The sequence below is a fragment of the Oculina patagonica genome, chromosome 5 (assembly GCF_052425735.1).
Source record: "Oculina patagonica isolate OP01 chromosome 5, crgOcupat, whole genome shotgun sequence".
Lineage (NCBI taxonomy): Eukaryota > Metazoa > Cnidaria > Anthozoa > Scleractinia > Oculinidae > Oculina > Oculina patagonica.
In genome coordinates, this window is record NC_135762.1 from 13,730,891 (window position 1) to 13,756,128 (window position 25,238).

The window sequence follows — 25,238 nt, forward strand, 5'->3', positions numbered from 1 at the left end:
TTTTTTTGTTTAACCGGAAGTGACGTGGTTACCATGGTTACTAACTGTCGTGTAGTGCCCCTCAAAAATTTCACAAAATTTCTACCAATAACGTTACTTTCCATAATCAGAAAATCCCCTGTAACTCAATAAAACAACTGCAAAAACAAAAGTGTACATTATTCACCGGAAGTGACGTGAGTTACCATGGTAGCGGCCGTGCAGTGCTCCTTTAATTTTTCCTGCGGCTCGGCACGTGCTTTATAGAGCATGCCGGGAAATGTCAAAGGCTTGGTCGCCCAGGGTGGCGCGAAAAGAACGAAATTTTCGACAAAAAGAGAACGATTGTCAATTTATTTATTGTAGATTAGAAACCCTTGCCTTATGAAAGAAACATAAAATGCCAGATGAGGAAAAAGTGAGAACAAAACGGTTAGTATTGCTGGCTTCATTTTGTCACTGTAGGTGTCGTTTGTGTGCGAACTGGTAGTTTTACAACTAAACAAATGTTGTGTCGTGACATTTGGCCGATTTCAACTTTGCCGCCTTCGATTCAATCTTGTTTTTTCCTGCAGACGAAAGCTCGACTCCATTATCACTAAACTGCATAAGACGACCCCATTGGGAAAGGAAAGCCTAGGAGACGAAGAAAATCAGGTAAATTCTATGTTTTTTACGGTGGATGTTGCGTGAATTTTGTCGGCTTGCCTGTGTGTAATGACGATCGATTTTGTGACAATTTTCGCTTATATCTAAAAGAGGTCGGCTATTTGCATATGAAGCATGTATTAAACCCTTGCTTAATTTCACGCTTTCCCTTGCAAGAGAACTCTGTCGTTGTGACATTCTTGCTGTTGCGTTATTCACCCGGTGTGACTTTCATTTGTTTAACATTCTCTAGTATTTGTACCTGTGTACACGGGCAACACGGCGATCTTTTGAATTGCATTTTGTTCCCATTCATAATATGGAGCATGTGTTCGGTGTCAAATTGATAAAAACGGGTATACTTCTGTTATATTACTTTTTCGTTAAAGTCATTGGTGACACAAACGTTAACAGGCAGAAAATTATAATCTTTAATCTGCATTGCATTTTATTCTCTGTCAAAATTAACCAACTGTTTTTTGAGCATGGTGATACAGGTCTTAACGAGTATATGTAGTTGTAAAGAGAAGTGGCCTTTACCCCCACCAAACATTCCGTGTTGATTATAATATACTAGAAAAATAAAAACTTAGGCCCTCCCCTGTAGAGTTTTTTTTTTATCAAACTGACCGACAGACCCAAAATTAGGAAATGAATCTGATGGTAAATGGAGAAAAAAAAATTGACAGCCTTATTGTCTGGAACAAGTCAAAAATTTTTACAAATTATAAAGAAAGCTTGATCCAGACTGCAAAGCAACATTTTGTGGATTGTCTTTTAGAAGAATAATTTCGTCAAAGATCTTGAAAAAGGAATTCAACAGAATTTATTTTCTTTTTTGATTTGTCTTAGTCTACAGACAAAAATACCATAAAATTTTGGTAATAAACTTACCTGAAAATTAACATTTTGACAATTTGAGTGTCAAGTATATTTTGGTCAACTTTGTTCCTTATCAGAATCTTTTTAAAGGGGCAGGATCATGGACATTACTTCGAAAAGCCACAAGTCAAAAGAAATATTTACATTAATGGAAACCTAAAAATAATGGTCTAGTTTTGTTAAAAATGACTATAACAGTCCACTAAATGAACAAAATAGGTATTATTAAGCAATTATTGGATGAGGTTGAGCATGATTCGTGAATTTCAAAACCGAGGTCTGTGTTGTCTGCCGAAGCTGAAGGCTGAGGAGATACTCAGACACGAGGTTTTGATAATTCACTATCATGCGAAAACCGAATTCAATAATTGTTTTATTATACGTTTTCAAACAATTTGCCACCACTTTTTCTAGCGCTGGCGTAAACTTCGTCAGAACATTAGCCAAGGCGGTTTTATCTTGTGGTTCCTCCAGGTTCTTCTCCCTCAAATAATCATTCAGAATTTTTACAATTTTTTGTTGTTCTCTTGGTGTTTTAAGAATCTTTATTCTCGATCAAAACTTCCTCTTCGTAAATGGAGGCGAATTGCTCAGCCATATTTTCATAAGTTTGACAGGACTACACAGATGAGGGGCTTGGAAACTAGGGGACTTTGAACTCGACATGATAACTTAATATCTACTGCAGATATTGGGTTATCATGTCAAGTTCACATGCTACTGTATATTGACTGAATGCTCTCGACCAATCACATGTTTCAAAGTAATTCTAATATAGGTAATAACATGAGTTATACAGGCATGGTATTTCTATCAAAAATTGAAAATGTCTGGCAGACGTTTTCAAACTCTGCCCATGTGTCTTGGATAAATCGTTTAAAACTAAATACAGTTTGCTCTCCTTTGAATGATTCACTTAATATCTTCACCTTGGTGTTCTAGGTGCATATTGTGAATGAGTGGAGCTATTTAGTCATAGTTTTAGCTCCCTTATGGGCAAAAATGCTTCAATATCCCCATAATACTGCCCCTTTAATTTTTCTGTTATTTAACAACTTGCAGAAGGAAGAAGCAAAAGAAAATGTTACAGCTGATGGGAAAACTGAGTCAATTCTAGGATCATCAAGACGGTAAGATAGAAGCCTTGTAGGGAATCAAAAGGTATAAATTAGGGTCCCTTTCCTCAAGGGAGTTAAAGCTGATGATAATCTGAAATGAGTCAGTGTCTAAATACATATCACTAGCACTGCATGTCAAATTGTTTCAGCTAGTAATCAATTCTTAGAATCGTTCTTTGTTCAGTGGTGGGCTCAGAGAAGGTTCCTGGGTACGCAGGCTTCCAACTTTTTGACCAAAAAGTGAGGCCTGAAAGGCTTAGAATTTCAGTCAGGTACTTAATAATTCTGGGCCCAACCTTTTTGGTCAGAATTCTCACCTTGTATGCAAGCCTGGATCTACCAAATTGATGTTGTTGGCAAGTTTCACTGTGATTATATTCAGCTAATTCAAGAAAGGTTGTCGAAAAAAAAGACAAAATGCAAGACAAGAAAGGTTAAAGAATTTTTAAAACTCAAAGACAAGCAACAGAAAAAGGGCACAGAAAAAGGTAAAGCTACAGAAAAAGGCCCCCTGAGAGGAAAAAACAAAATCTTCACGTGCAAAAATACAAACTTGTACATTTCCCTTTGGCCAATATGCAAAATTCAAGTGAATACCCAGATCACCTTTTGGTCTTGTCCCTTGCACTTAAGTGCTTTTTTTCTGACAACCTTTCTTTAATTAGCTGTATGTACATGTATATTGTAGTTGATGCAGATTTGGTTACATTTCAGGAAATTGCACAGAGCAGTGAAACAGAAGCAGACATCAAAAGCTTCTGATGATGAAGAAGAACCCCAAGGTACACACCATGGAACAGAAATGGATGGCGAAACACATGCCAGTGAGAATGGCATGGCGGTGGACGATGAACAAGAAGTTCATTGTAATGGAGAGGGTGGTGCTAGCAATGACGTAGAATCAGAGTTTGTACCAGTGGTGAAGAAAGAACAAGGAGAAAATTACGAAAATTCCTTAGAAGGACTTCAAAAGATGCTTGGCTTTGACATCAGTGAAGAGGTTGAGAAACAAAAAGACGAAGGCACTATTAAGAAAAAGAAGCTCCTCTCTGAAAGCTCAGATGCTGATGGTAAGGCAGGATTACGTTTACTGAAAGGGAGGCATGTTGGCCTAATGGTTAGTGCGCTGGACTCTGGATCAACCAATCTGGGTTGAGCCCTGGCCAGAGTACTGCATTGTGTTCTTGGGCTAGACACTTTACTCTCATAGTATGTACCTCTCTTGACTCTACCCATGTGTAGAAATGGGTACTGGTGAATTTAATGCTGGAGGGTAACCCTGTGGTGGTCAATCATTCCCATCCAGAGGGGAGAGTAGAAATTATTCTGAGTCGCTTTATGCTGCAGAAACTGGGATAAGCTCTGACGGTATGGGCCCCATGGCTCAACGCAGACTTTACCTTTATACATATGACTTCCTGCCAGATTGAAACCCAAACCACATTGTTGGAGAGCAAATGCAAAAGTCAGGCGTGACCACCACTTTGCCATATACCTGGCACGAATTGGATAGAAAATTTTGTGGAGTTTTTTCTGTATCTCGACTAGCTCGACTTCCTTACATTAGTTATTCTTATGTTATTAGTCCTCTTTTAGTAACATTCCGTTGATCTGTAGTACTCAACTATACTCGATTCACTCTCAACCACAATAAGTCTATTAGACCATCCTCTTCTCATATCTTGATGAACCCTACCACATGATAGGTTTTCTCAACTCTACGCAACTACTAACATCACATCTTTACTCTTATCATCTCGAGTACTTTCTACTCTTATCTCTCACAATATACCACCCTTTTCCACCGACTCAACTCTACACACCCCCGACGGACCCACTGTTGTATCCCCAGCGGACACCACTTGAATCTGCTACTATTATGTACTCTACTCCCGCATCTACGTACATTACCAGCCACCACAGACCTCTTCCCTACTCTACTAACATTCTAGTCGTCTCTACGATTGTCATTGGACTGTCTCTACTCTCAACACTTCTTTCGTCTCTGCCACCACTGTACTTGCATTGACTTCCCCACACTGACCATTACTCACTTACTACCCTTCCCACTACTTGAGAGTCTACTATACTATTACGCATACTCCACTCTATCTACTCTAGTATTTACTCGAGCACTTCTGACGCTGCCCCACTCAACTCCACTCTGCATTCACTCACACTCGACCCTGACGCCTGCAACGAACCCGACCACCACCCGACGCACTCTACTCAGACTTCCACTCTTCCGACGACCGCGACTCACAGCCCACCATTACCTCAGCCTTTCTTACTACACTTCTAGGCCCACGTTTTCATTCCAACTACGCTACGGCTCTACCTTTCTTCTCTACACTTCTACGGCCCTACGCTTGACTTACACTTCTACGCCACGTTTCTCATCTCTTTACACTTCTACGCCCACGTCCCAACGACATCTAGGCCTAAGTCCTACTCACGGCCCACGCGTTTCTCTCTTACACTTCTACGGCCCTACGTCTTCTAACTTGACACTTCTAGCCCTAGTCTCTCTGTACGCCCTACGTTTCTCTCTTTACACTTCTACGGCCCTACGTTCATTCTACTTTACACTTCTACGGCACCACTTTACACTTCTACGGCCCTAGGAGACCTCGCCCACTCCGATCACTCTACGGCCACGCTCTTCGGCCGCCCAGGTAGTGGAGGAGGAGGGAGGAGAAGAGAGGGGAGGAGAGAGGGAGGGAGAGGGGGAGGGAGAGAGGGAGAAAGAGAGGAGAAGAGGGGGGAGTGGAGAGAGTGGTGGACCTGAGAGAATCCATAGGGAGGGGCGGAGAGGAGAAAACCACCAAATTGGGACACATTTGCTTTGCCATCCCATTTTCCCACAAACCTGGGATTTTATTGCAGAAGTTGATAATACACCATGAATACTGTAGAGTAAGCAGTTTGTAGAAGGTCTTACACCAGAATAAACTGGCAAAATCAAACACAAAAGTAAAGGAATTGTGGCATTGAAAATCCAAACCAATAGCTTGCTATATATTACCCAAGGCTTGAGACTAACTGTAGCCAACTGGTAGAAATGCAGTTTTTGGATAGTAGATTTTGGGCTTTCACTAGCCGAAATGGTTAGTGGAGAGCCAGGAAGTGAAGTGAACAGAAACCGCAAATTGAAATCGACTCTGAGAGAACAGAACTAACAAGTGCACTGATAACATAAATTATGTGACCTGATTTGAAAAAAACCTATACTAACGACCACAAGTTTGCATTTTATATCTGCTAAGTATCCGTTTATTATAAACGGTTGTTAGAAGCCTTAAAATCTGTCTTTTTATCTGTTTGATAAACTTAACAGACCATTTTTAATAAACTGCATGTACTATCCTTTCAAACGGAAGAGCGATCTGTTTAAATGGAAAAGAGATCTGTTTAACGGCAAATCTCATCCATTTTATAGAAAGGCCTGGTCCGTTTTATAGAAAGGCTCGGCTGTTTTATAACATAATCCTACCAAATAGAACCTTTTTTTATAGACCCGTTCAACCTTGCAAATATCAACTGGTGTTAAGCATAACATTACTGTTAGCAAAGTATTTTATTTATGAAATAATGTGGTTTAACAGAGGAGCTTTTACTTTTTGACTTGTTTAAAATACAATTTTTTGACCGCCATGTGACTGAAAGTTATATAGCTATTAAGAATACATTGTAGATCTGGTAATACTTTTAACGAAAAATGGCATCCGTTTATCTCGAACAACTTTATACCTGCCGTCACTACTTTCTCTTGCTTTCTGCTTGGCTACAAGCTGCTGGTATGGATCGTCTGCAACAGAGGATGGTACTGTTTGTTTGGTGGGAGACACTTTCTCATTGACCGGGACAGTTGATTTCTTTGCAATGGAAAGAAACAATTAGTTAGTAAACAACCCTACCTAAAGGTAGAGTTGTTTGAGTACGATCAAGTACGATCTATGAGCGGCAAGCACAAAGCCATGAGATGCACGAAATGAGTGCGCCAGCCCAAGAAAATTTACATAGATCATACTCAATCATACTTGAACAACTCTAACTTTACGTAGGCTGGGTTGTTTACTAACTATTATTGTTTCTTTCCATAGCAAAGAAATCACCTGTCCCAGTCAGCGAGAGAGTGTCTACTTCCAAAGAAACAGAACCATCCACCATAATGATTGCAGACGATCTATACCAGCAGTTTGTAGCTGAACAGAAAACAAGAGAACTACAATTGGATGTGGATCGCGCAGCAAAACGGGCTAAGCTACAGGATGAACAATCAGATACTGAAGAGGCACAGTTTAAAAACAATTCGGGAGCTAAACGGCCCGCAAACCTACAGGCTGAACTAACTGACGTTTCTGCTTTACGCCAACAACTGGAAGCCAAGACAGAGGAATGTGAGCACCTAAGCAGCAAATTGATTCAAATGGAGAGTGAAATGCGAGTACAGAAAGAGTTATGCACGGTATGTACCCTCAAATGTTGTTCACAACTTTGTCAGACTGAAGGAAAAAACGTTTTCCTAATTATAATTTTAACTTGATAATGATGACATGGCGTCATCAAAACGTCATTCTATTTTCCTATCGCTTATTTTTCTTCTCAAATGTTTCACAAAGCATTTTGTTATTCTAAAATAAAAACACTAAGAAACAAACTTCATTAACTCAAATTTTCTCATGGTGCCTGAGGTGTCAGATATTATGCAGTGCAAATATGAGAATTTTTCATGGAAGAACTGGTTTTTAAATTTCTTACATTTTTTATCATTACAATAATTCCCATTAATTATTTTACAGATGATATCTGGACTCCAGGAGTCCTTGACAGCTATTGAACAACAAATGACGTCGTCTTTTACCAGAATTGAACAGCGCCTCGACTCCTTAGAGAAGAGACCAGTTACAACCGCTGACACGGCATGTAAGGTATGTATTTTAAACTCGAGTTGCTGTGGTTTTTCTAAAAAAACCTAACTTGTGTCGCAGTACACGTATCATAGCTCAAGCAACTACTGCAAGGCATTATGATAAACATACACCCTGGTAAATAAATTATTGGTCAAAGTACAAACACAGTATAGTTTTAACGAAATACTGAACCATTGTTTCTTTTTTAGTCTCCTGATCCTGCTGATCATGACAGTGAGAATGATCCACCTACGCTCCACAATTTGCCTCTCACTCCGCTCAATGCCAGCAACCTTTCCACCACCGATACAAGCACGCCAAGGGCAACCCCGTGTGAAGACAAATCCTGTTCTCCAGCAGTGCAGGTAGATGTACATACTCCAACAGAGCAGCAACCTTCCCCCAGCACCCCAATCAGAGTTGATGAAGAACTGATAAACAACTGTGTTAAGCCTAAGAAGAAACGTGGAGTACAAGAGGTACTGGAGCAGGAAAAGGACCCTTACAAGTGCGCAATGAAACTGTTGTCGTACTTTTTCACCAAACAAGAGCTTGCAAACAGTAATACGGAAGGAACACACAACAAAACACCCCTAGACAGCACCAGGCTGAACTCTTTAAAAACTTTGGTATTTACCCAGTTTCCAATCACTTCAAACAAGGAAAAAGATAAAATGTGGAGGACTATAAAAGGGAAAATTAACTCAAAGTGTCGTGCTTGCACATATGCAGTAACTCATTTTTCGTAACTGCTGCTAGAATAAGTAAATTTGAAAGACATTTTATTGAGATTGCGTCGATGTAAATAAGATAATCAATGTAACTAGGATAAGGGAATTTGAAAGCCATTTTATTGAGTTTGTATCAAACATGTAACATTTATTTTTGTTAAATAAGTTCAGTTTTTTGTAAAATGAACTCTTTGCAGTCTTTGTCTCCCTACTTTAATACCTACCTGCAATCAGGTGTTCTTTCTTTCTCCTGCCTAGAAGAAAAAAAGGACATTTAAGTATTACATTTACAGCGAAATCCATTAAACCATGAACGCCTAAGATTATTTCTGGAATGTTTATTGTTCTATGACCAATCCGATTCGAGACGTTACTGCAACAAACCGCAACAGTAATATTAGCTAAAAGATTCCATTTGATTCGATTCTTAAATCCATAAACAATAAATACTAAAAAGAGAAAAATAATCGAATAGACACGGATAGACAGTGCGTCTGGAAGCAGAATAAAATTGGGTTTTTGACCAAAAAGTTTGCAGCTGTTTGCAAAGACAACTTTTTTTGTTTCAAACATAAGAATATTTTGGCTAACTGCTTCCGTGACATATTGGGCCAAAGAATTTTGCTGCGGTTAGCTTCACGCACTGTTCTCAGCATTGAAGTAAGGTAGAGAGAAACTTTTTGTAAAGTTTATTCAATAAAACTTTCTGGTGAAAATTATAGGGAAAAGGCTAAAACCTAGAAATGTTTGAATCTAATTGACAACACCGGATAGGCCATTTTTTTAAAAAAAAATCAAAAACTAAATTTTATTCTGCTTCCAGACACGCTGTCTAGCCATGTCTGTTTGATTATTTTTCTCTTTTCAGTACAGTCGAAGCTCTCTTAACGGACACTCTCGTAAGCGAACAGCTCTACTTATGGCCACCTTGTTTGAAACCCTGTTTTAACTCCCATACAAAATCTGTATTTTTACCTTCTCGTAAGCGGACATTCCCGTAAGCGGCAGCGAACACTTTCAGAGATTACAACTAAGCTTTTTTCTTTGTTTTTAAGCTCCGGTAAGCGGACACCCCAACAAAAATCCTAGTAGCAACCTGTGAATCTTATTTTTATCAATCAACTTCAGATCGCCGTTCGTCGCAGTGATTTTACAGTAATTACTGTACCGTATTTCAGTGTTTTTTTTTGTCGTCATCCACGTCCGGTTGCATTTCGAAACACCACTTACACACATATTAGCCTTATGTTAGCTGGGCAAGCTCCTGTAAGCGGCCATCTATCCCCTACACCTCTAATGGCCGCTTACGAGAACCATTCTTGTAAGCGGCCAGCTCCAGTTGCGGACACTTTTTTCACGTCCAGAGGGTGTCCGCTTACGAGAGCTTCAAATGTATTTACCATTTATAGTTATTCTTTGCTTCTGCATAAACTATGAAGTAGAAGAAAAATAACAATTTCAGAGGGTTTGTTAATCGGTTGTGATCTGAAGATTTATTGTAGACGAAAAAGTTGTTTTGTGATTTAAGAATCAAAACCTTTAAGCTTAAATTACTGTTGTGTTTTGTGGAGGTAGCGTCTCCAATCTAATTGGTCATAGAACAAAAAACATTCTAGAAATAATCTTAGGCGTTCATGGTTTAATGGATTTCCCTGTCAAATATTCTGAGAAATTTTGTTTTAGTTTCTTTAAGTATTAATCATAACCTTTCAAAATTGTGCATGGCCTGCAAATGAAGACATGTTTCCTCCTATCGCTTCTTGCCAAGTAAACTTTGGTGGAATAGCCATTTGGAAATCCAGGAGTGCTATGGACAGCCACTTTTCAGAGAAAATTAATATGAATAACTGTATACAGAGGTTTTTTTAGCAAATTTGAAAATCTTTAGAAAAACACCTTGCATGCTCCTCAGGCCCTCCTATGGGGACAAAGTCAGGCTTTATAAAAATTTTGGACTCCCACTTTTTAAATCCTGGCTAAAAGCCTGGTGGGGAGAAGCAACTGCCAGAAATAAATCTGCATTCGCAGGCTTACTTGTCTTTCAAAACTGCATTCGTAGGCTTACTTAGTTTCAGGACTTCGTGTTTCGAAATCAGATGAAACTGAACGCCTTACAGATCTTCATGTGAAGTTAATTTTATACAAAGCTGACTTCATGTTGCTACCCAGTTTAACAAAGCAGAATGAATTTGTTATGTCCACAACCCTGCAAGCAGTAGAATACATGTTTGATTTCTTGATGGATTTTGGGGATCACTGGGGAAAAAGTTGATTGAAACTACATTATTACTGAACTGTCTCTCTATCCGTTTGAACGGATGCAAAGTGCCTCTGTTGAAGCAAAAGGTATAGTCGTTATGAAAGACAGACTTTTGTTGGTTGCCTGTCAAGATAGCATGATGTTCTTTTGATTGTGAGTCCCATTTGTCGTAATTAGCTTTTGTCTTGGGTGGATTGGTAAAAAAAAAAGAAAAAAAATGAAAACCATGCTTGAAAGTCCTGGCTAGAAAAAAATTGGTTTTGGCTAGTGAAATCAAAGGTGTCACTAGCCACTAGGCTTGTTAGCTAGTTAGCTAGTTAGCAAAAAAGTTAGTCTCAAGCCCTGTTGATATTGGTATTGTATTGGCAAGGAACTGACTGTCCACCACTGGGAAATCATGATGTTTTGCTTCACCCTGTCCAAATTAACTGCTTAATATTATTTGTAGAATTACCAAGACGAATACAGTGCACAGCTTGCGGAAGAAATGTGAATCCTGCTCATGGGACTATCTGCACACACCCAAGCTTAAATGTCTTGATCTGCAAGGTAAGTGTTTGTGTTGAGGTTCCAATTTATCTTTGGTTTAAAATTTTTCATACCAGTTAGCTTTTTATTTTTTATTTCTGAAACAAAGGGGAATAAAAATGTAACTTGAAGAATTTTAAACCAATGATAAATTTAAACCACAACGTTTGCACATGTACATAGGAGGGGTACACATGCAGGGTTCGAATGAGCCATGGAAAACCTGGAAAGTCATGGAATTTAAATTAGGCAGGTCATTTTTTTTGTGAGGAAAAGGGTAAAAACATACCAGAAATGAAGATAAGTTTTGAAAATTTCCAAGAAACACGGTCAAATTTAAGTCATCACTAATCTCCAGAATACCAATCTGTACCTCCTCATCCACGATAACCTGCAGGCGAAGCAACAGGTGCCGACACGAGCTAGAGAGGGAGGCCCAGAAGACCGCACCCTGACCCGAGGGCCACAGGAGAGCAAGCCAGGGGGCCAGTCCCAAGGGCGAAGGAGCAGGCGCCGGGGGGAGGGGACGCCACACCCACCCCCAACCTGGAGGGGGGCTGACCCACCCCACCCCCAACGCCGCCGGCCACGAGGAGACGCCTCTCCACCAGCGGAACAGCACAGGGGGGGGGGGGAGGAAATTAGTCATGGAAAACTTTAAAAAGTCATGGAAAAGGTCATAGAAAGTCATGGAATTTCAAAAGCTCAAAAGAGTATGAACCCTGCTCTATTACTTACACTTATCAGCCAGGAATGTTTTCTGCTGTTTCCATTTTTTCACCTTTTTCTCTCTCTTTATTTAGAAATGCAGTCAGTACTACAATTCAGGGCCTTTCACTCGAGATGAATTTGGAATAGAAGAACAGTGCCGGTGGTGTGGTGATGGAGGATCACTTCTGTGCTGTGATAACTGCGAGAAGGCATTTTGTAAACCATGTATTAAACGTAACTTGGGCAAGGCAACTCTCAAGGAGATTGTAAATTCACCAGAAGACACAGAATGGTTATGCTTCTGCTGTAATTCTAAACCTTTGTCAAGACTTATAAAAGCATGCAATAGAATTATGAACATTCTGGAAGCACGGAAAGCTCAAAAGACGCTTTTTAAAACCAAAAAGGGACCTTCACTTGTGGAGACTCCTAGCCAAAAAGAACGGCGGAACAGACTTAGTAGCTTAAATGAAAATATGGGTTCTGACGGAGCATTATCACCTTGTGAAAGTCCAACGAAGAAAACTGTGACGGAGAGTGATGAAAGTGACTCTAATCTTGAGAATGACGACTCAGATCATAGCATGGACAAGAAGCCAAAGTCTAGAGCTTTTAACAGGAAACATGGTAAGAAAAATGGTTCAACAAAACAGGATGTTTTAGTGATTGACGATGACAGTGACAGTGATGATGATGTGCAAGTTGTCGCAATGGCTAAGGGTAAAGGTAAAAATAAGAAAGTACAAGCGGACAATAAAACTAAAATAAAAATCCAATTTAGTAGTAAATCTGACGGCAAAAAGGACAAAAAAGAGAGTAAAAAGGGCAAAGAGAAGAAGAAAAGAACTAGAAAAGATTCATCGAGCGATCCAGAATCTGAAGCAGAAGATAAGAAATCTAAGAATTCAAAAGCTGCAAGAAAAACGAGAAGCAAGCAAAAAGCTGTAGAGAAGAGTTCGGAGGACGATTCTGATGCTTTATCTGACTTTGTTTCTATGGTGAAAGGAAAAGGCACTCGGACTAGAAAAGACGAAAAGAAGCCGAAAAAAGGGAAAGGAAAGAAACAAGCTGTGTCAGACTCTGAAGAAGAGTCTGGAGACGAGAGCGACATTGCAAAAAGAAAGACTCGCTCAAAGAGGGCAAAGATCTCACAGAAACAAACTAGAAAACGCCCTCGTAAGGTTACTTCTTCAGAGGACGAATCCAAGTCTTCAGATGATAAATCTGACAGTGATGTACGTGTTAAGAAAAGGAAGAAGCAACAAAAGAAGCAGAACAAGAAAAAGCAAAAGGTGGCGTCTGAAAGTGATGAGGAATCTGAAGAAGAGATTGGTAGGAAGAAGAGAGGTAAATCAAGACGGAAAGCTAAAGAGGACAGCTCTGATTCAGATGATGACAAACCAAAGAAGAAACAGAAGGGAAAAGGTAAAAAGAAAGGACGAAAGAAGAAACATTACATTGAGAATGATAGTGATGAATCTGAAAAAAATGACAGCGAGGAAGAGGAGGAGGAGGAGGAGGAAGAAGTAAGTCCATCAAAACGAAAAGGGCGTAAAAAAATCCGTAAACTTATTGAAGATGGCAAGCTTGCAGAAGAAACCCAAAGAGCAAGAAGACTCGAGGAGGAGAGGCGAAAACGCCTTCTAGAAAGGACTCGTGCCAATGAGCTGGATGACATGCCAAGTGAGTCTGCTAAAGTGTCCACGCTTGTGGTTGAGTCTGACCGAGACACTAAGGAACCCATTGTTGTGGTCAAGGAGGACTTACTGCAGCATCTGAAACCTCATCAGTGTAAAGGAATCCAGTTTATGTACGACTGTGTGATTGAGTCTGTCAAATCATGGAAGAAGGACGAGCCTGGTGGAGGATGTATACTGGCGCATTGTATGGGACTCGGCAAGACACTACAGGTAATTAGCATTCTTTTCATTACACATTTTTGATGACCTGGTGTGCAATACTGTGCCGACTAGCTAACATTATCAGAGAAACTTTTTCACAAGTATTAATTTTTGTAAATCTAGCTTGAGGATCTGTCCAACCATTAAACACCACCATCAGATAACCGAAACTTTGTTTTATAATGACAAAATGTAATTCCAACAAGGAGCAGTCTTAGGTCCGGGCCAAACATTCAACTTCACATGAGTCAAACCTAATGCAAATGAGCAAAACCCATTCTTTTTGGTCATTTGCATGAGGGTTGACTCGTGAATTTTGTTGTTGGCCCAGGCCTTAGTAATTACAAATTTCAGCTGTTACAGAATTTACATTGATCTGTGTACCAACAGAACCCAGTGGTGTACATGTAGCTAAGAAAACACTAAGCAGGCTCATTTACAAGCTCAGCTAGCTTTTCTGTTTACCTGCAAAATTATCCCAAGTCTTTGTTTTCCTGTGAAATTGCAGCCAGTGATAAGCTTTCTTTCAGCCAATGAAATTAGCTTGTAGTCAGTTCTTAGCTTCATCCCTGAGATCCCCCTTATCAAGTTTTAATTTTTTTTTTTTTTTTTTTTTTTTTTTTTTTTAAAATATTTTTTTTTTTTTTTTTTTATTTTTTTTTTTTTTTTTTAAAATTTAGCATTTTGCCTCTTGAGACCTAAGCACCAAAAAAGGTTTTTGCATTATTGTTTTAATAAAGAGTCAGTGAGTTGAAACGATGTGTGATTTAGAACCTGATGCATGTATTGGACTCAGTAATTGATATTGCTTTCTCGTCAGACCATTTTTAGAATTAGTATAATTTATACTGTAGTATGTTTTAAACAAGCATTTTCTTTTCCCAGGTTGTTGCTCTTGTTCATACCCTCATGACACACAAGGAAATCAACTTGCAGCGAGTGTTAGTAGTAGCTCCACTTAACACAGTCTTAAACTGGCAAGTCGAGTTTGAAAAGTGGCTAGCTGTGGATGACAGGCTTGAGGTAACTTTTGTTTATAATACTGGTGAACCATCAAACCTTGCTTATCTGGACTCGCTGGGACTTGAGACTCAACCCTCCAAGTTTATTTTTTTTCCCTTAGTGGCCATTTGGCCACCAACTGCTAAAGTTTGGTCGCCAGTAAAAAATTTTAGTTTCCAAATTAAGATCACACTTTCAATCCTTCTGCTCAATTTTAGTCGCCAGGCTGGTGACTTCACTTCTAATTTAATCGCCAGCTCCAAAATTTTAGTCACCATGGTGACTAAAATGGTCTTAACTTGGAGGGCTGGGACTTCTACCCGTTCATGTACCTTGATGACAAACATCCTTTCAAACTCACAGTTATAGCTGTTTTGAGTGTTTTGATGTTGGCAGGAGTTGACTGCATATCCAGCACTGATTTCTCTTGTTATATTTTTCTTTCCACAGGTTTATATTCTCCAAGAGGCGGGTGGTGACAACTGGCGCAGAGCAGACATGCTCAAACACTGGCTGCGGTACGGTGGGGTAATGATCACAGGCTATTCCCTCTACCGCAATCTGGCACACTGCTACAGGATCAGAAGTAAAAATCAGAAGAAGATATTCCAGGAAGCTCTTGTTGATCCAGGTAATCTTGATCTCGATGTTTTCTAATGTGGCTAAATGTAATTAAGGCTAAGTTAAAATTGAGCCGATGCTGGTCAGCGGCTATTGTGGGACCATGCGCTGCATATTGAACATAAAGAATTCACTTCAAATGTTCTTTTCTGCTTGTCTACCCTTCTCTCGGTGCCTTCCTACTTCAAAACTTAATGAAATCTCTAGTTGAAACATGTACAAAGTCGTAGTTACCATAGTAATAATGATGGGCACTTGCTTGAAACGCAGTGCTTTTGTCACATTTACCCTTACATCTCTTGATTCTATTGTTCCTTAGTCCCCCCCCCCCCCAGGCACACACACACACCTCAATATTTCTATCTTTTCTCCCCACCAAAATCATTTTTAGCCAGTCTTCTTGTGCTGTTAACTGCCCATGAGTACATTGGTTTTCAGTTGATTTACCGCAGCTCATAGGTGTGTTTACACGTTAGAGAAACTTGAGTCCGGACCTGTCAGAAAATTGGTCCGGACCTGACCACTTTTGCATAAAACAGTCAAATCAAAACGGGGCCATGCCCGTAGGCGCCTATGGCCCTGATTGACTGTTTTCGTACAAAAGTGGTCAGGTCTGGACCAAATTTCTGACGGGTCAGTACCCAATTTTTTATGTTGTGTAAATGCAACCTAAATTACAAAACTGAAATATTGCTGTCACTGTAATTACTGTAATGTGTTACTAAGTTAGTGTACACTATGTTAGGTCCTGAATTAGTGGTCTGTGATGAAGGTCATATCCTGCGCAACGATGCCAGTGCTATCTCAAAAGCACTCAACGGCATCAAGACAAAACGACGCATTGTGTTGACTGGCACTCCGCTGCAGAACAATCTGATTGAATGTATGTACATCTCAAAAAAATTTCATTATCGTTGCTAGCAGAGGTCTAACAGTTACATTCCAACTAGTACTACCATTTAATAGCCTAGTTTTTAAAAGCAGTGAAGTCAAAAGTAGAGTTGAAAATTGAATTGAATGTGTCCACCTCAACATGTCTAGTCACAGCAACCATCATCATAATGATAAAAACATTGTGATCATGTGTTTATGTAGGGCTGTTTTATTCTAGAGATGGAATCAGTAGTGTAAGACTCATTATTTTTCCACTATTACGCCATTTTACCATTATTATGTCAGGAGAACATGCAAAATGTGAGCCGGTAATACACTGTAAGAACAAGACAAAAAAAAGGACAGAAAGCAGAGCAACAAAATGGCTGGACTAACAATCAAACCTTTGGATCCAAGCTCATTGCTTGTATTTTTCCTTGCCCATACAGGGATCGGAAAAATGACCTATCTACATTCATTTGCCTTTCACTGTAGATGTCCTCAAACATTTAACTCACTTTGCTTCTGTCTTACTGTCATATATATGTTTTATATTTTTTTCAGATCATTGTATGGTGAGTTTCGTAAAACCCAATCTCCTTGGTACAAGAAAAGAGTTCACCAACACATTCGTGAATCCCATTCAGAATGGTCAGTGTGCAGACTCCACTGAGCTTGATGTTCAGATCATGAAGCAGCGATGCCATGTGCTTCACAAGATGCTGGAAGGATGTGTGCAGGTAGGTCCCCCCTCCCCCAATGCAACTGCAGCTTAGTCCTATACCCTTAAAGAGAGTGTTGTGGTAAAAATCTCACAATTTTCTGAATTTTAGTTTTGGAAAAATTGACAAATACAAACAATATGACATGGAAGTACTGCTCTATAGCTTTTATATGAATGGTCATACTTAAGATTTTCACCTACAGAGCTAAAAGTTAGAACGATCTTGCAAGGCGTAATAAACAAAACTACATAAATGTGTTGTTTATAACTGCAGCTTGAAACGGTTATGCTTTTCTCTGAGGGGGAGGGCAATGGATGGCCTATGTTATAATGTCATTACCCTTTTTTTTTCGAATTTGCTGTTGTTCACTTAGCGAGAGGGACTGGGAGTAGTATTCAATCTTAATTTGTTTGTTTTTTTACCCACAGTAAACAAACTCTATAGAAACCCAAGAAACATACTGCTGTCACGAGCAAACATACAATCATGGAAAAAAAACTGTACATTTTTACACATTCAATAAGTAAACATTTTTCACTGACACGATCTATGTCTGTTCTTTACAGAGAAAAGATTACTCTGCGTTGATACCTTTTCTCCCTCGTAAGCATGAGTACGTGGTCAAGGTCCGGCTGTCGGCATCACAGAGGAAGCTCTACGAGCATTACCTTAAGACGTTTGTCTTCCCTGAGGGAGACGTCTGCAAAAGAGGTAAGGAAAGCTTCTCCAAAAACTGATGTTGTTTTCTCGGAAAATGCTACATGGGTAAATCTGCACTTCAAAGTTGAAAAAAAGAAATAACAATATTGACTGTGACTCTGCTGAATGCTTAACTTACAGTACTTACTATTTTTTTTTACGACTGGGTCAGAAAAGCTGGTACACAAACTTAGAACAGACGCCTATTAACAGATGTCAACAACTACCCGCACCTTACAAATGACTTACGGTATTCACAACATAAACAGCACTGCCAAACGAACCGCGGACAGAACGACTTAATTTGACAAACAATAGACGGATCGAAACTGACCAATTACTGTTGACAAACTTTACACAAGTCTTACAGCCAATACCATCACTGCTAAACTGACCAATCAACTTCAATGGACCAGACTTATAACATCATCCACTGACAACAACTTTTCACTTGACTCTAGTTCTTCTCAGAACTATTCACAATCTCTCACCCAGACAATCACACTATACGACCTATATTTGTTTATGTTGCAAAAGCCTCAGGATAAGTTTTTCTTCAGAAGGGCTTTTTAGTAGGTTATTTTTAAAGGGGCTTATTATTGAAATGGGTTTCTGTCAAAAAAAAGTTTAGAAAAAGTAAACTGTGCTGTTAGGTCTTCTTTTTATGGAGCCTTCAAGTTTAAAACTCCCCAAAGCAAAGGACTGTCGTTAGTGGATTAAGTTCTCAGACTACATAGCCTTCAGAGAAAACCTGCTTATGGGTTCAGCTCTTTACTGGCATGTAGTTACAACTGATCTTTTTTTCTCTTTGATCCAGGTGTTTCCCTGTTCTCTGATTACCAAGCTCTGATGCGCATCTGGACCCATCCCTGGTGCCTGAAGCTTGAGGCCCTCAGGCGGCCAGAGAAATTCGTCGACACTGACAGCATGGATGATTTTGTGGTGCACACCGACGAAGAGGAAGAAGAGGAGGAGGAGGTTGAGATGAGCTCAAAATCAACTTCATCAGAGGAGGAGGAAGAGGTTCAGTCGTCGTCGGAAAGTGAGGAGGAACGACGAAGAAAAAAACATGGTGCCAGAAGAGGGAAGAGGGTCTTGAGCTCAGATGAAGATGACAGTGATGAGAGTGAAGATGAAGTTCTTCCACAGTCTTCAAGGAATAAAGCTACTGCTGCACTTAATGCGCATTCAGCATCAAAGAAGGCCAGTTCCTCCACAGTGAATATTGAGGGTGAAGACATCACTGTAGTCACCATCAATGACGGTGCAGGACCCTCACGTCAGATAAGCAAAGACGAGCCTGAGCAGCCTCACTCCAGCAAAGACAGTAAACCTGGCAGCAAGAAAGATGCTATCGTGATGAACGATGCAAGACCGTCAACAAGCAGGGAGAGTTACCCTAACAGCGAAACCAACAGTGTGTTTGGAAGCACACGGTCAGGCACATCTTTCAAAGATGGTTCAGATGTGGAGATTGAGGAAGAGAAGGAATGGTACGATGAGTTTCTTCAAGAGGATGACGAATACAATGTAGAACTTAGCGGCAAGCTTGTTCTTCTTATGGAGATCCTTGCTGATGCCGAAGCTGTCCATGATAAAGTGTTGGTATTTAGCCAGAGCCTTGTAACGCTTGATCTGATAGAGAAGATGCTGGGTGGCGGGGAGATTGGTGGTGATAGAGAGAACTGGTGCCGAGGATGTGACTACTTTCGTATGGATGGGTCAACAAGTGCAGCCATGAGGCAGCGATGGGCAGACATCTTCAATGACGAGGACAACAAAAGGTAAGTTATCTAATATTCATTCACTAAAAAAGCAAGGAAATCAAGCTCAGAGTACTGAAATTTTGGTTGTAAAAGATGTTATTCTAGCCTCCTGGGAAGATGCTTTTTGAGCTTGTCATGTGTTCAACTCACGAAGGAGGAACCTGTGACGAGCCTAAAGAATGTCTGCATGGGAGGATAATGTTATTCTCACTGCGTTACAGCGTTGTGTGTAGAAATGTTTATTTGGGATCTGACAGTTGAGATTGTGGTAATAAGTCTTTCTATGTTGACCTATGTTACATAAGCATTTTTCTACTAATTCCGGGCCCATAAAATGGTAGTCATTCATAACCACCACCTTTGATTCAGTGCCACATATTTGACGAGTAGAATTTTGTCACTTCAGTTGTTACAAATATGCTCAGCAGTGAAATGATGCCTTAATAGCATCTTTTAGTATCTTTGAAGTATCTTTTACTCCAAAATAGCAGTACATGTAAAACGTGATAACGAGTAAATTGTGCTGGGTTTGTGAATTGACGATCGCGAGAAAAGAAGAATGAAATCCCGTTGTAAGTCTGAAAGAAATCCCATCTGTTGTTTTTAATCTTTGATATGGTTGTTGTTTCTTCCAGTGCTCGCTTGTTTCTCATCTCGACTAAGGCCGGTGGGCTGGGGATCAATCTTGTAGCTGCCAACCGAGTGGTTGTGTTTGACGTGTCGTGGAACCCCTCTCACGATGTACAGTCCATCTTCAGGGTTTACCGGTTTGGACAGAACAAAGCTGTGTATGTATACAGACTCATAGCACAGGTGAGCTGATGAGTACACGAGGCGTTAAATTCAATAACGCCCGACGCGCCAGGTCTCGTGTGTTGTGGTAGTACCCAGTCTTTACGAGTTGCCTATTGCCTCAGTTTCAAAGCGAGTCCTGATGCAAACCTTCTGCAAGTAAAAGTCATATTAACTCCTCTGAAGCAGAAGTAAAAGGAACTAAAATGCCCTTTTCCAAATACCAAAGCTCTCACGACCAATAATCAGTGTCACGCTTGCCTTGCGCGAAGTAGAATCAATTTTTTTACTTTTACTAGCGATTGCAGCCATGCTCTGACTATTTTTTATGCTTTGCCTGAGGGGTGTTACAATATGCACATTTTCGTGCCACTTGACACACAAGTAACGCAACAAAATTGTGAGATAAGTTGCCCACTGTGTGACTCGTGTTGCAACAAGTTGCCAAATTAAAGATTGTGTACAGTAGTCTCCATAAAATGACCTACCTGTACATTATTTAGTTCGCTAGAAACGTTATGTGACAACTGTGATGAATAGTAAAGTGACAATGGTGGTGTTATTTGATAAGCATTCCACACCCACCGGCTAATGGTAACCATTTCATTGTTACTTTTTTGTTAACAGGGAACAATGGAGGAGAAAATCTACGATAGACAGGTTAGTAATGGGGTGGTGGGGTGGGGGAGATGACAATGAACCCCCTCCCTTTGCAACTGGCGAAAGTTCAATTTCGTCCTCAAGGCCTGCTTTTCTTTTAGTTAGCATCAAAGAACGTGGACTCTGGCCAAGTTCGACTTTTTGAGCATGCGCATAGTGCTCATATCGAGTGTCTGCCAACCAGCTTTGGGAGAAGCCACAAGCCAAGCGGCCCACACTGTCGGAGCTTATCCCGGTTTCCGTAGCATTAAGCGGCTAGGAATATTTCTACTCCCCCCTGAATGGGATGCTAGTCCATTGCAGGGTTCCCCCCCCCCCCCAGCATTTTGTCGCCGGTACCCATTTTACACCTGGGTGGAGAGAGGCACTATGAGAGTTAAGTGTCTTGCCCAAGAACACAACACAAGTGACGCCAGCCGGGGCCCGAACTCGGACCGCTCGATCCAGAGTCCGGCGCTCTAACCATTAGGCCACCGCGCCTCCCAGCTTTGAGTGGACCAAAATTCCGTGAATTGCAGACTTTCAAATCGGACTTGACCAGAGTCTTGGTGCTGACCAAAAACGCAGGCTATCGGGACGAGATTGATAAAAGTTTATCATTCTGGGGAAATTGAATATTAAAGTAATTTAAGAGATGGCACAGACAGATGTAAGGACTGAAGGAAAGAAGGACGCTGGCCAAAATACAAAACACCGACTTCTCTTAAACAAAAAATGTCCCTAGCTCCGAATGAATTGTACGGTGATGGGGTATGGTTTCATTCAGGAGAGTAAATTTCTTCCTCAGCATGATTTGCTTTTTTGTGCCATTGTTTCTATATTGAAGTATATTATGATCGTGGCAGGTGACAAAGCTGTCCATGTCAGGACGTGTGGTGGATGAACAGCAGATCGCGCGGCATTTCACATTAGAGAATCTCCGAGAACTGTACAACTTTAATCCTGATATTCTTGAAGAAGAGAAAGAGGTGGAAGGCGCGCAAGGAACGGACGGCAAAAAAGTTGAGGAGGGGAGAAAGACAAAGAGGGTGAGAAAGACAAGGAAGGCGAGAAACCACAGGAGGGTGATAAATCAAAGGAAGGCGAAAAAGACAAGGAAGGCGAGAAGGACAAGGAGGGTGGAAAAGATCAGCAAAGTGAGAAAGTACAGGAAAGTGACAAATCAATGGAAGGTGAAAACAGCAAAGAGGGCGAGACAGCAAAGGAAGGCGAAAAGACACAAGAACGGCCAGCCTTGCCCCTTCCAAAGGTACTTTGCGCTACAAAGTCACTAAAACGGCACACTTGCTACCATTTTATGGTGTCTTTAAAAAGTGCCAGACAAATTTGTTTTCAGTAGATTTGTTTATGACTTGAAAGAGATCCCGACGAGTAGTTTTTTCCAGTTTACTGTCTGTTTGTTGTTACTTTTTGTATTTCCTTACACATGGACAAGAGACCAGGCCAGTGATCTTCCAACTCAACGATATTCTAAAACAAAACGTTATCTATTACTAAGGCAAGCAAGCCATGAGGAAATTACCAACCCACCCTGTATTCAAAGATCACCCTATATTAATAGTTGTACTCTTGGGTAGACCAGAAGGAGCCGCACCCCTTAGTTAGACTGTTTCATTTGTTAGCTGTCGCACCTATTGCGGTCTTCAGAGATATGCAAACTCTGAATTTCAATCCTCAACCAACGGTTTACATTTTTGCTGCCGTCAATCATCTTAGCGGACCTCTCAGGAAACAAAAGGTTCACTTCAATTGGGTCAAAAGGACACTTCTGACAACTGTGATTGGTAGATTTCGATCCATTTTGTTTGATGGCTGTCGCTGTAATTATGATTGACGGCAGCAAAAAACACAATCATTAGTTGGATTTTGAATTTCAGAGTTCGCATTTCACAAAAAACCGCAATAAAACTGCGCGCTGTTGACTTTTCCTAGGACGCTGTTCTAGCAGACTTGATCACCCGCCTCCATCCCAAGTGGATAGTGAAGTACCACGAGCACGACTCTCTTCTGCAGAACATTGAGTCTGAAGAGTTGACTCCAGAAGAAATGAAGGCAGCTTGGGAAGCGTACGAGGCAGAGAAGTCTGGCCAATTACTCTTTACAGGTATGCGATTTTTCGTCCAAAATTGTCTTCACCGTCGAAGATGAAAATGTCCATTTTACTTTGTCTTACGTTTTATCTAGGTACATTAGGGACTGGCCAAAAAGTATGACGGTGGGGGAAGGGGAATAAATTGGGTGTGAGCCATCGGTTTTTCAACCCCTTAGGGACAGACCATAAGAAAAGTGATGGAAGGGGTGGGGGGAGAGAAACATGAAAGAGAGAATGCAAAAAAAAAACTTCGTACAAGGGGAAAGGTGAAGAAAAAAATTCGTGCAAAAGGAAAGGACTAAAAATAGCTGTCATTTTACACTTGATGAGGTCAGTTTTTTGACGATATATATTGTGGAGAATGCTAAAAATAACATTTCTGAGCCTACAAATTTCAAAATTTTCTGTTTCAAGCTCCTGCAAACCCCCGCGGCCAGGACCCTCAGCCAGGAAGCCACGCTCACACACAGCAGCAGGTGGCTGCACGGATCCGAATCAACTCCGACATGCTGCAACAGATGCAGCAGATACGTCAGCTACAGGACATGCAGCAGCGTCAGGACATGCAGGAACGTATGCAGCGGGCGAGGCAGCAACAGGAACAGCTCTATCAGCAGCGGCGGAATGAGCTGTATCAGCAGCATCAGCGGCAGCAGGATGAGATACGCCGGCAGAATCAGCTCCGGTTCATTCAGCACATGACTCACACGCCCGCCCCTCGGCTTCAGCTGGGGCAATCCACGGTCAATGTGCAGACGGCATTTCCCTCAGCCCCGCAGACTTCAGGCTTGCAGCCTAGAGGAGGCCCTCCTTATTTGCGGTTACAGTTGCCGCCCAGTGTCCGTCTTGCTGCGCCGCCAACTGCGTCTGTGTCTACCACAGGGCACCCACCCACCATAAACTTGACGCTTGGGCCATCGACTCAAGCCAGCACTACTAGAACCTCACCTAGCCTTGCAAAGGTCTTACGACTGCCAGTAACTAACGCCCCTAAATAAGCAATACGTGTGTTAAATGCTCTTTGACAATTGTTTTAGCTTTATAGTCTAAAGGTAGAGATTTTTTCAGTTGTTATTGTTAGAACTGTAAGCGTGCGCTTGCAGAAAAAGTGACATTAATGAACGACGTAAATTAATTTTCAAATCCAGAGTTTGATTATGTAATTAGCTGAGTCGAGTTTAACTCTTTAACTCCGCGCATTTAGATGCTATAGTTACATACATAAAACTTGTTTATAGATCTTTTTATCGTTAGTGTTAGTTGCTTATCAAGTGCGATTAAGCACAGTTGTATCATAACAAACAAAATTCTGTTTTACTCTTAACTTGTTTAACGTCATAATCATGATACATCACGCGTTAGGATAGGTCCGCGTGACAACATGTGTGAATAAAAGATGATCTTGTTTTGTTTTGTTTTTATTTAAAACAGAGCTTTCGAGTTTGGTGAACTGCAACAGCTTCATTCGAAAAATATGCATTTTATTACTAACCGACAAGGGGGTCAAAACTATTCCTGATAATGTAACTTAGTCTTTGATCTTTTTTTAATTTCGTTTGGAAAGAAATCTTTATGTGTATCTCTGATGATATACGAACATTGTTGGTTCCAAAAGATCGTTCTGTTTCCGATCTCCACTTTGTCTCCAACAAGGACGTTCTTAAAATACAAACTTGCGTGACAATCTTAACGAAGGTGTTTTCAGTAGACTTGAGGTTCAAGTAACCTCTTTCCAGTTAATTGCTTGGTTATTATAACATAATTCTTTAATTTATAAATGATATTTTCGCTTAAAATCTTCCAAAGTCTCTTGCTTTCTCTCCGAAAGAAAGACGCGTAATTTTCGAGCCCCGTGCGTAACTCGCGGCTTACTTCCGCTCTGCTTGCAAGTTACGCGTTCCTTCTTCAAGACGAAAAGAACAGACTTCGAATGCTCTTGTAAGAGCGCCATCTTCCTTTGAAAGGTACACATCTTTTCAGTGTTCTTCATCAACAAAGAGTTGCACCATAAGCGAAATTGTTGATCTTGGAGAGAGTTTCTTGCATCGTCGGATTTTATCACTAAATCTAGTAAACAGAAAGATATTAAGATTATCACGATTATTTGGAAGTAGTATTGAATTTAAGAAGATTGTTAGATAGAAGAAACAATTTACTGTAGATGATTTTACTGTGGGTTTGATTGTTATATTCATTTTGAAACGGTAAAACTTGTACAATTAAGATATTCTGTAAAGATAATTGTATTAAACTATCAGCTATTCCTCTAAGCTCTTCCTAAAATTACCTTTATTTAAACATTGTACATCAACTTCTTAATAAAGTAGTAGCAAAAGA

The 25,238-nt window shown here is 40.4% G+C and overlaps 1 protein-coding gene across 1 annotated transcript; it reads left to right on the forward strand.

Moving 5' to 3' along the window:
• The first annotated feature begins 275 nt into the window (after positions 1-275).
• LOC144655725 (uncharacterized) lies at positions 276-25,238 on the forward strand. The gene is made up of 18 exons (XM_078516021.1): positions 276-411; positions 555-636; positions 2,572-2,639; positions 3,342-3,697; positions 10,980-11,080; positions 11,863-13,680; positions 14,557-14,694; positions 15,124-15,304; positions 16,040-16,177; positions 16,732-16,907; positions 17,459-17,603; positions 18,409-19,375; positions 19,993-20,170; positions 20,777-20,809; positions 21,655-21,784; positions 21,820-22,058; positions 22,742-22,913; positions 23,316-25,238. Exons 1-18 carry the CDS (start codon positions 380-382, stop codon positions 23,897-23,899), a joined length of 5,538 nt encoding a protein of 1,845 aa, XP_078372147.1. The 5' UTR covers positions 276-379; the 3' UTR covers positions 23,900-25,238.